The 12028-nt window shown below is 38.4% G+C and overlaps 1 protein-coding gene across 6 annotated transcripts in view; it reads right to left on the reverse strand.

Annotated features, from left to right (window-relative positions):
* Tnik (TRAF2 and NCK interacting kinase) overlaps positions 1–12028 on the reverse strand; it is a 367212-nt gene that overhangs the window by 146214 nt on the left and 208970 nt on the right. For 4 of the 6 annotated variants that reach the window (XM_010632395.3, XM_010632394.3, XM_010632393.3 and 1 more), the window contains exon 3: positions 4764–4820. In XM_010632395.3, coding sequence (XP_010630697.1) covers positions 4764–4820 — 57 coding nt within the window. Of the gene's footprint in view, positions 1–4763; positions 4821–9999; positions 10066–10198; positions 10270–12028 lie in introns of those variants that run through there. The other 2 variants (XM_019208707.2, XM_019208706.2) reach the window with 2 other exon arrangements.

The following is a 12028-nucleotide window of genomic DNA, read 5'->3' on the forward strand; positions in this document are numbered from 1 at the left end:
GACTTTATCCTGACCCCTTGTGCTCACGCTGCTCCCCTGCTCTGCTCTGCCATGTCATTCCATCATTTCTTCCACCATTTCTGCCTTGGAGCTAGCCAAACATGGACTGAATCCTCTGAAACCTGAACCAAATTAAACCTCTCCTCCTTTAAATTGTGAGTATCAGTGTACTGGATCCTAGCAATAGGTAAACTGACTAATACAGGGTTGCTGTGAGAAAAATGAAACACTGTCTGCAAGAGATGTAGTAATAATAACAATATATGCTGTGCACCATATTCTACATATCAGGCATGTCAATAAATTTACTTCTTACAACAATTTTATGAGATTAGTGATATTTCATCTATAGAGAGGATGAAACAACATGCTCATTATGAGAGAGCCATGAAGGATCAAAACTATAACACAACCCAGACAAGACTGATAATTTTGATGGCTCTTTTTTATCGTCAGGCCAACTTGCCAATGAATATTTCTTAGAAAAGCAAGTTACAAAAGTCCAGTGTTCTTCTTTCTCATCAAGCATCCAGACTAGAGCAATTATGAAGTGATAAGTTTCAACCCTAGGATAATGTCATTTGTTTAGCTAAAGTTTGCCCAGGAATGAAGTTATATCACAACTATTATTTTTGGCTGTAGTAAAAAACAATGTGACTAGAGAAACACTTTACTTAAGGATGGAATCAGTTTTAAAATACTATTATAAGGATACTGTATATTAATGGAATTGTCCTGCTTGTGCCTACCCAGACTCTTTCCCACCTGTTTCCATAACAGGTTTTTCTTTAAGGAGTCAACCCTTCCCAACTCTTCCTATGGTAAATTGCAGAGCTTGTCATCCACATATGACCTGACTGAAGAGAATGAGAGATGGGTTCATAGTTGAGGATGTGAACCAACTGAGTTACTGATATTTAGACTGGTACTTCTAGTATAAATAATAATGAGGTACTTGGATCAGGAGCCTGGAGCTGCTGGTGGGAAGAAAGCAGAGCCCAGGGGTGGAAAGAGAAAAAATTCTAAATTATATCACTCAGACTTCATTATATCACTCAGACTTTATGGATCCTCTGGGTCATCTAAATGTGTGTGTGTGTGTGTGTGTGTGTGTGTGTGTGTGTGTGTGTGTGTGTGTAATTTTAAAAATATTTTCAGCTTTATTCAGTTTGACAGGGAGTTTGGTGCTATAATACAATGTCTTGAGTAACATAATTATGAAAGTTTATTAAAATTGAAAGCTTATAATATTAAATTATCTTTCACCAAGTCCTATATGCACTTTAGGGTATCATTGTAAAAGACTAGTTTATAGCAGGAGTTTTTATCCAAATGAAAACAGGATTATTTTTAAGGTTATCAAAGCACCAGAGCTTCTTCACATCTGATAGTAAGAAAGAGTACATGCAAGACTCCAGAAAAACAGACAACTAACTTTGGTTTGTGCAGGGAACCCTGAAAATCTTGTTAGAAAGGTTGATTGGAAGGCTGCACCCTGAAATTCCACAGCATGCTTGTGAACCTGAATGTCTCACAAACATCACAGGGGCACTGAGAGTCCACATTAAGAAACACTACTCCAGAGTTAGAATTTCTTTTAGATGTTGTAGACAAATTTAGAGTATGCAAATCCAGTGGGGGAAGTAATCCTCACAAATCAATGAAATGGGAAAATTTCCACGATGATTTTGAGAACTAAAATGACTTCAAAGAGCATATTGGAGTGTAAGCACTAATTCTGAAGCAAACATGGGCAAATTTGGAAATGCCTCATCTCTAAAATCGGAAGAATATAGGCATTGTATTTGTTTCTATCTGTGGGTGTTTTCTATGAAAAAGGAAGTGGTATAGAACAAAAATAACAATTTAAAAATTAATTTCAAAATCATGATTTCATCAATTTCATTAGAATAAACTGCAGCAACTTGGTAGTAGATCACAGCGCACAGTCAACAAAGATGACCTTTGAGAATTCATCTCAGTTTTTAACAGAGCAGCCATAATGAACACAATTATAATAATTGGTAAGAAGCTTTTGCAGCACTCCATAGCACACAAAAGACAGCACAGCAAACTGGAATAGCTTGTTTTCTCAAGATACCACATGAGTTTCACAAAGGAATCTGTGTTAACTGTAATGTATAAGGAGATGACACAGAAATCATTTGATGCCACATCAGACACCACAGAAGTAAGAAAACCATTTTCTAATGTGATCCCATTGTTGTCTCTGTTAAGGTCATTGGGTAAATAATAGTCAGTGATGTCACTAAATCACATAAACTTGACCAGTGCTTATGAACATGAGTTGGCCAAGAGAACTGAGCCTAGATATTATAAAGCATCTATTGTATTTACTAGATCAACACTCCTATTCATGTAGAATGTCATTAGCTCTACACCAGCCTTAGAGAACTGAGAAAGTATTTCTCAAATCATTTTCTATAGAGCTTAGTTGCCTCGAAAAGCCCAGGTTAGTAAGGACAATAGACACTTCTTAACCTGAAAGAAAATATTGTAGGATAAATAGTTGTAATTTTAAAAATTATAAGCAAAGTGGCCTGGCAATATTGTGAGTGGTTTTCTAAACAATTTAAAACCTCACTAGTAGAACCAGAAACTAGAAGAGTAATATTCAAGGTTTGCAATTAAAAGTTTGTGTATCAAAAACAACTTTATGCACTAAGATTAACGATGCCAGTGGGACTTAACTGTAGTTCTACAGAACCACACAACAGAACTTAATCTACAGCATGGATTTCTTGGGCTGCATCCACAACCACTAGTTGTCAAACTGCCAAATGCATTTCATTATGTGTAGATCTGATTCAGTCCAAGGAAAATACAGTAGTATGATAAGCAGAATTGAAAAACATTCTGATTTGTTCTGTGCCTGGAACTTTGTAAAAAGTTATAAATATATAATGGGTTTCTAGATGGAGGCTGTTAGGACCTGATTTTGATTTTTGTGACAGACTCTGCTATTTTACTATCCCTTTAATCCCTTCTATTCTGACTTAAAGATCCCTCCCCCCTTTTTTTAAAGAAAGGATCTGACTTGGTCACTAAGCTGCCTAGACTGGGTTTGAACTTGTGATGCTCCTGGCTCAGCCTCTCAGAGTGTTACGATTAGAGGAATGCACCATCATACCCTCTAGAATCTGTATTTTTAACCAAACACATTGGTAATATTTAACACTACATCTCCTAGCCTCTCTTGTGGCTAGATATAGTCAATGAAGGCAGGAGAGATGCTATAAGCAAGTAGAAAAGATTGCACTGGAAAAGACACTTCCTATATTTTTTTCTTCACTCTTCTTTTTCTTTTCTTTGTCTGTCATAGAGTGTGATCAAAAGCTCATCTTGAACCATGAAGGGACCTTCAGTAGGGCGATAGTATGTTAGATGACAGGGCAGAACAACAAAAACATCATCTTCTCATCACATTGTTGCCATACATCCCTAAAATGCAAAATTCTAGAGAAAGCAAAATACATCTACCATGTTTAACCTTGTTGCAAGTGGCAGAGTTTAGCCCTATTTAACATAATACACACACAGTTTCTTACTCAGTAAAGGTCAGGTGAATTAGTAGACTATTTGGGATTAAATATTTGAACTGGCCTGCAACCTCTGCAACTGGAGTACTGTATTTAAGACAAATAAAAAGTAGAACTTTATCTGAATGGTAACAAACATATAGAAAAATATTTTACTTTTGTTAATTCTATAAAACTTTAAAAATATGTTAAAGAGGAATTCAGAACAACAACAAGGAAAGAAAGTTAGTACAATGCGTGGTACAATAAAAATTAGTAAAATTGATACTATGGTTGATAACTACTAGAGAACATATATTTATCAAAGGTAATGAATTGGGCCTGAAAAGTATGACTTGATGTCTAACAAAGAGACTTATTGTGTGTCTTTCTTATTTGGGTCCTGGTTCGTGATACCTCTGTGTGATTCATTCATTCTGTCTATTTATGTTTGGTTCTATCCTTCTGGGCCAAAGGGAGACTTTGGTCTTTTAGCTTTCACGTAGAGTAGACAGACATCTTAGAAAAATCCCCAGAACAATAGAAAATAATTAGCATGCTTTTGCTGTCCAGTGAATTCTTTCAAGTCTGTTTTTTGCTCTGTACTCTTGAAAAGGCATTAAAATATTTTAAATAGATCTAGCAAAAGGATTGAAAGCATTAGATTGTATTTAAGCCTATTGCTTAGATTGCTTTTGATCATCGAGGCAGAAATTTTGTTTCAATGTTGCTCTGTAACAAATTAAAATTTTGTGGCTATGTAATTATTTAGCTACAAATATTTTGTTTTGGAAAATACTCATGTTACATATCCTACTAGGATTTTGGAACTATCCAAGCTATGTCTACTCCAGTGTTAGGTAGACCTTTGGGGAAACTCTTAAGACCTATCTCTTCCGTGTAATCTGAGTATTATTCTTTTAATACCTTGAAATCCTTGTTCTGTCTTCATATGCAAATATCTATGGTTATGTTTATGTAAATTACCAGCACACATTATTCATTCTAACTATCTAATGCAGTGTGGAGGTAGTGAATTTAATTACAGTGATTTATCCATAGTCTCCTTGGTCAGCGATTGCATATTCTTTTTATGTGAAGCTCAAGTGCGAATAGAGCTTAAATATGTAAGAAGATTATTTTTCTGAAAAACATTTTTTCTATCACTAACTTCTTTGTTACAAATATATAAGTATTGAAATTTTAAGAATAAAGATACATTACCCCTGTGACATCCATAACCTTAATAGCTGCAAGCTGGCCTGTTTTGACATGACGACCCTATAAAGAAAAAAAAAACAATTAAAAAAGACTTAGTCCTGATACATGATATTAGCATTCAGTTTCAAGCATAAAAAAAAACAATTGGTCAATGTTATAGATCATAGCTCAATGTTATTATACATTAATGGGGAAACACATATTCACATTCATAGATCTTCACATGTTGAAGATCCATTTCTAGACTGTTTATTTTGCAAAATATTCCTCATCACTTTGTTTTTGGGGTTTATTTTCACAGTGGGTGTCCAGTTAAGTAAAAATTGCAATGCTGAACAATCTATTTCTACTCTTCTCTGGGGTGTTAGTAAAAGGTTTGTATGAAAGGTGGAGTTATGTGGAAGAGAAACCAAGACCCGATGGAACAGATGTAAGTACCTATTAGAAAACACTCAGTATGTGAAGAAGCTTCTGTTTTCCTGATTCTTCAAGTATTTGGAAAATAATTCAAAATCAACTGAATATAATTCATCCACAACTCACTTCAATTTATTTATTTATTTTTATCTTAAAATAACCTGAACTAGGCTGATAGCCATCAGCCCAAACAGCAGTCAAGAAATAGTGCTGAGCTTCAGCAACTGTTTCTCCCAGGTGGACATCAGCCTTGGGAACTGCAAAACAGCAGCACCCACAAAGAAGAATCCAGAAGCAAACAGGTCATAATCTCAGAAGAGTTTTCTCTTTGCTTGTTCCTTGAGAAAACATAGTGTATAAATAAGGACTAAAAGGTAGAATAGAAAATGTAAAATAGGAAGAGGAGGGAAAAGGGGGAAGGGGAAATGGGAGGGGTTGGGGAAAGGAAAGAAGGGAATTGAATTAATATGAGAAAACAGTCTTTGTAGATAGAGAGGCAAGGAGGTATTGAAGGGAGGACAGGGGAATGGGGAAAATTAAGAACCAAGATTAATTATGTAAAGGTACAAATTTCCAACAATGAATGTCATTATATGTGTACATTAAATGCAACAACAAATTAATTTTTAAAAAAGAAAACATGCTGGGGATTTAGCTCAGCATTTCTGCCACCTGCCTTGCAAGTGCAAGGACCTGAGTTTAATCCCCGGTACCAAAAAAAAAAAAAAAAAAAAAAAAAAAAAAAAAAAAGAAAACATAATGTGTACCTCAGACTCTCAGATAACAGCAGATGTGACAGAACCCATTACTCCCAGATGCATTTTTTTATATAGTGACCCCCAAAATATTTTGCCTACCATAGATTAAGTGTCCCTTACTTGGAATGCTGGAGACTAGCAATTTTCAGGTTTTGAATTTTTTCATACTCTGGAATATTTGGATACACATAATGAGAAATCTTGGAGATGAGACCCAAGTCTAAATCACTTGTTTTCTACACATATCCTGAAGACTATTTTATACAACACATTTAGTGTGCCTGTGTTTTAACTGTGAGCCACATGAAGTCATATGTGGAGTCTACTTGTGCATCATGTTAGAGCTGAAAAATCTTCAGACTCTGGAGCATTTTAGATTTCAGATTTTATACTAGGAATAATCGATCTATAGTGCTATCAGGCAGTATAGCAGAGTTTCTAGATCAGCTAGATTCGGATCACAGCTGAAAGACCTAACCCAGCCCTCTTAGCTTTTTAAGTCTCAGTTTCTTCATCTGAAAAAATAGAGATAATAATACACAGCTTACAGAACTTCAGTGAGGATGAAATGAGAGATGCTGGCATACATAGTGTTCCTGGCATACTTTAGCTGCCAGTGGATGATGGATATAATTATTGATAGTCCTATCTTGTGAATTATTTTAAACATCATCTTCCCTATGAGGTCGCGTTTTATGAAGGCGAGGACCATGCCTCACTGTTGTACTTCCAAGGCCCGAGGTGAGCGCCTGCCGATTGGTGACAGGTGTGGCATGTTACAGCAGGGAGTTGGGGCTGTTGTCAACACTTGTGGTTGGGAAAAGGTGATTGGTTTGATGTGATTTAAGTTCTATAATGAAGTAAAAGAAAACATGCTAACTCGGTTGGGTCATTTTTAAAAACTGTAGTAAAAAGCACTACTGAGCTAATTTTATAATTGAGAACTATAGTATCTTCATGTTCTTAAATCTTTCTCCTTTCTCTTCTACTTCCCTACCACCTTAATTTTACTCTCTCAACTGGCTCCTTATTTTTCCCCCCTTCTTACATATCCCAGCTTTTAAAATCTTTCTGATCTGGTTCTAGTAGTGCTCCCTTCCCCTTTCAGCCCTCACTGTGGTCCCTTTCTTTCCCCGACTTGTAAAAGGGCCCAAAGGAGACATTGCATCAGTAATACAATATGGTGTCAGGCATAGCCCTTCACTCTTTCCTCAAATTTCACAAAAATTGAGGTAAGGGGTTGGTATAAATCATGGAAGTGCAGAGAACTGTGCAGGCTTTGTCTTTGACCACCAGCTTTGTTTGCCCTCATTCTCCTGTCTGCAAAATGTGGGGAGACTGTTGGGGGAGAGGAGAGTAGCAGCTCTTTCCATTCCAAGGAGCATTGGGAAATGTAATTTTCAAAATGCCTGATGAAGAGAGAAGTGTTACTGCTATTTAGCACAGGAACCAGGAACATAAACTTTCCTGCAACGCACAGGGCAACCTCACGCATGGAAGAAGTACAACACTCTCTGTTGAGAAGCACCAATGACCTCCAGGGTCTCTGACATCCCAGTAATTTTCTGTGATGCTGTGATGACCTTTGCAAAGGAATTCATGGATTACTTTAAAATAACAGCAATAAACCAGAACTCAAACAATAACTGTCGCTCTATGAAAGCGTCAAGAAAGATAGTAGAGGAACCTCAGTCTAACAAGGGGTCTGTTTGACATTATTAAACTGATCTCCCTTGAGATTCTCTGAATGGAGCTATAGGGCTGGATAGAAGCAAGCTCCTGCGTGTGGTTTGTAGGACCCTCTAAGGGCTGACCTCCCCTCTGCCTTGCTACCTAGAGGCTCCCACTTGCTGTCATTCTATGGTTCTCAAGCCTAACTGTTAGCACTGCTCCAAATGTACTGTATTGTTTCTACCCTCTCTGATGGTCTGTTTTCTTGATCTAGGGTGCCCTTTGCCTTCCTGGCTCCCAAATAAATGTATTCTCTTTTTCTATAGTCAACTTAACTATCACTTGTCTGATATCTTTATGTCAAACACTGCTCACTTCTGAGCAACCAAGGAACATGTCCTTGTTCTTATACTTGCACTGAGCTCAAACACTCCTTTTCTTCCCCTCTGGCTTCCTGGGCAGTAGAACCTTTTCCCCAAATCAAGCCTTAAGTGGAACTCCCCAGGGCAAAGCAGGGGCTAGATCAGACAGTCTAGTCATTTGGCCTCCCACTCACCTCTGCCACTACACACTTTGGGAAACTTTACACTCACTTTGTAACTCTTTACAAAGTAAAGACTCTTCTCTGACTGAACAATTTGTTGCAGAATCGCCCAGCACCTAGTCATTTCCATCTCCAGCCTAGGATTGAGTAGGGCTGGTCTTCAGGGGAGTGAGGAGGAGAAAAGCATCCATGTTATGCTTTCAACACAAGCACTGGGCAGTTCTTGTTTTGAAGTCAGTAATTACGTGGTATATGTTTGGACGAATCTGCTAAAATGAAGCCCATTAATCTGTATAACCATTTTTTTTAAATGGTGAAATAAAAGAAATGTGAAAAGATCTGTTTTTTTTGTTTTGTTTTGTTTTTGTTTTTGTTTTTTGGTACGGGGGATTGAACTCAGGTCCTTGTGCTTGCCAGGCAAAAAGATCTGTTTTTTCTTTCTTTCTTTCTTTTCCTTTTTTAGGGTTTATGATTTTAAAAATTTTACTAAACACTATTAATATGGAAAAGGAAATCAACTCTTTTTGCACCATTTTAAATTTCACTTCCCAGCTGAAATAATGGCTCTGACAGACGAGTGAATGCAGAGCCCTGAGGTGGCCATTTGGGTTAAATGAGATCCTGCAGGTGGAACAATGAACGAGCAGGCTCAGCTCAGTCTCCTGCCACGAGGTTTCCCCACACTCTGAATCAGAAGTGCTGCTGAGCTGTCGGTGTCTCATCACCAAAGAGAACTGCAGAAGACCCTGCCCAGCACTGGCTGCCTTTTAACACCGCCAGAGAACACCAAGCCGAGTCAGGAGCCAGATCAAGGCAGAGCTGAAGGGAATCACAAGATCATGAGACACCTGAGGCACTTCATGGTTAAGATAGTTTTGAAAGAGTTAACTTTAATACAAACACAAAGGAATCCAGTGGAACAGTCCCCATGGTTCCTACCAAGCCTCCCCTTTGAGAAGCGAGGCTTAAATTTCAGAGCTAACGAGACCCACACCCCATGTTCTCCTCTCTCTTCTTTCTGCCAGCCAGCTCCTGAACTACATACTTCATCACTAAAATTTTAAAATGATTTTTAAAGAAATGTTCTCATGTTTTACTTAAGTTATACATTAAACTGCTCATCTCTGTTTCACATACAATGTTTAGAAACTTTAAAAACATGGGTACAGGGTAATGAGCAAGGAGGTTATTATCACAGGGGCACACTGAAGGGCAATTGTCACATTCTTCCCAATATTTCCACATATAAGAGAATTTAAAAATGCAAACAAGGACATTTTCTAAATTTAAATCTAAGATGCATATTCAAACCCAGGATTAAAAATTAAAATATGAAAATAATAGAACTTCTAAAGAGAGACAAAAGAGGATTTTTAAATCTCTACAAAAAAAATAGAGGAAATGTCAGATTAGAGTTACTGAGTCATTCCTTAATGAAAGTATAATTTAGGATTTTCTTCCTGCAGAAATAACCAACATGAACAAAAGTTAGTGCACAGACTAAAGAAGACAATTGACCCAAAGCCTGATGTCACATAATGTCCTAAAGCATAAACCGTCTGTCTAGGAGAAAGGAGAAAGAAAAACACGAAGGGGGAACACAGAGAATTTGGCATCAATGGTGGTGGGGGTGTGGGTCAGGCACATTTCCTAATCCTGCTTCTTTTCTTCTGCCTCCGTTTGAGTTAAAGAACAATGCGGATTCTTGTTCCATGTGAAATAATGCAACATCAAGGTAAAAATCCAACTCACTCAAGTACTAAAGTATTCGCCCTTTCTTTTCCTTCTCTCTAAAATGAATGCAAGAGAAAAACAATGGTTTTGTCTGAAACAGCCACGAAAATCTCACCCCATTACTGCTGTCATTCTCGAAGGAACAGCAAGACAGCGTTGGAACTGTTAGCCTGAGGCTAGCCTGGAAGAGAAAGTACTTTCATTTCTAGGTCACCAAAATACATTTGTTTCCAGCGGAGTACACGGGAGAACGGGAGGGGTTTGTAAATGCAGACGGTGCTCCCACCATCTCCGCCCTCCTGCACAGGACTCACAGCACACAGTAGCGGCTCCTTCTCCTTGGAATTTGCTTTGGAGTAATGTCGCCTTTCCTGAGGCAGTCTTCTTCAATTTCTGAGCTGCAAATGAGGGCACCACCTTTGTGGCTCTGCAGCATTCTGTTCTAACCCTGCTGGCCACAGCTGCCACTGATGCTGTGATATTTGTCAAAATGCAAGCACTGAAGAAAAAAACAATGGAAACAGAGGTTTTGCAAATGGTAAGGGGACCAAGAGCTGGAAGGAACAGAGAGGTAGGGGAAGGGAAGAGTACCAAACAAAAAAGATGTGTTATGTATCAATAAATGTAATTATCGTGAGCTGCAAACATGTACAAATAAAAAATAAAATTTAAATTTAAAAATAAGTGAAATGAAAATATGTTTACTTTTGAAAAAAATGCACATAACCAGAACTACAAAAGAACTCAAGTCAAATTGATGGGCTGGGGAGTAGAACAGTGGAAGAGAAGGAGCCTAGCATACACAAAGATCTGGGTTCCGTCCCCAGTACCACAAACAACAACAACAACAAACAGATTGTAGAACATGTAGTAATGGCAGCTGCTGTTTCATTGGTCATCTATTCTGGTTACATTCATCTATGTTTATCTATCAGTCAGTAATGCTGTGGTACAATATCCAGATTCACTATTACAGACTGAAACACTGGAGAGGTTTCAACCAGGTCCCTCTGCCGGAAGTGCCAGCCAGTAAAGGGACCTCCTCACCAATGCCCTGCTCCCCAGTGGAGACAGCTGAGAAATGATGACAACTTCGATGAGGATGGAAGAAGGGATGAAGGTAAGTAGAGAGAACCTAGAGATACGGAGAAGGCCAATCCATAGGACTTCGGAAAGACTGGATGCACATTTCCCCTGTGCCTCTCACAGTGCATACCACTCAGCAAAACATTTGCTAAATAACAGATTGAATTAAAGAGTGAGAGTCTCAGGATTGCATTTGAGTTCTTGGTACCATGCAGATGTCCACAGCAGTTTTCCCCAACCCCCACCTTTCTATACAGCCTCAAAGTGTATGGGACAGGACAGGATGAGCTAGGGAGCAAAAATCACAATCATTTTGCTCATAGATGAGAAGATGAAAGATGAATCTAAGTGGAAGAAGTTCTTTTAAATTCCACAGAGAAGCCAATTTGCAGAGACTAGCATTGATTTTTGCTTTGCCTCTGAGCTGTAATGAGAGCAAAGGTGAACTCTGATTTCCCAGTCCCAGTTCAGATTAAAGCTTAGTTAAGACACCTATCTGGACATATTCAGGAACACTACAGTCCTTTGATAAGACATGTCTTGAGGCAGACAGGTAGACAAGAAAACCTAAGACAAGAGCCTTAAGATTAAGGATGTGTTTGGCACAGTGTCTACTTCTACTTCTAAAGTTTCCCAGGTCAAAAGGATCTTCTGTGTTCCCTGGCAGTTTAGAAACTCTGCTCAGCATAGGTACAAATCTGTGATCCAGCCACCCTGTCTCCCAGACTGTGGCAAAGGTGATAGAAGGTCCTGACTCAGAACAGTCCCTGTGCAGCCACTCTCCAGCTTGACAACACTCACTGTGGGTTCTGCTGCTTACTACCTCTGAGCAGCAGAGAAGGAATCATTGTCAAGACAGACCACAGTGGGCCAGCTGAGAACTGAGGCATGCTGACAAACACGAGGTGGGGAGCAAGAGACACAGTTTCGTTCCTCTTTGTTAGAAACTAGGACTTCTCAGTCTTTGTGGCTGCCAACTTGGCTCAGTATATAAATCAAAATGGATGTTTAAAGAAAAGCAAATCAAACACTCACAATTTCTACCAGACAGTGGTTAA

Source organism: Fukomys damarensis, unplaced genomic scaffold, assembly GCF_012274545.1.
Source record: "Fukomys damarensis isolate Sample0158 unplaced genomic scaffold, DMR_v1.0_HiC HiC_scaffold_12, whole genome shotgun sequence".
Classification (NCBI taxonomy): Eukaryota; Metazoa; Chordata; class Mammalia; order Rodentia; family Bathyergidae; genus Fukomys; species Fukomys damarensis.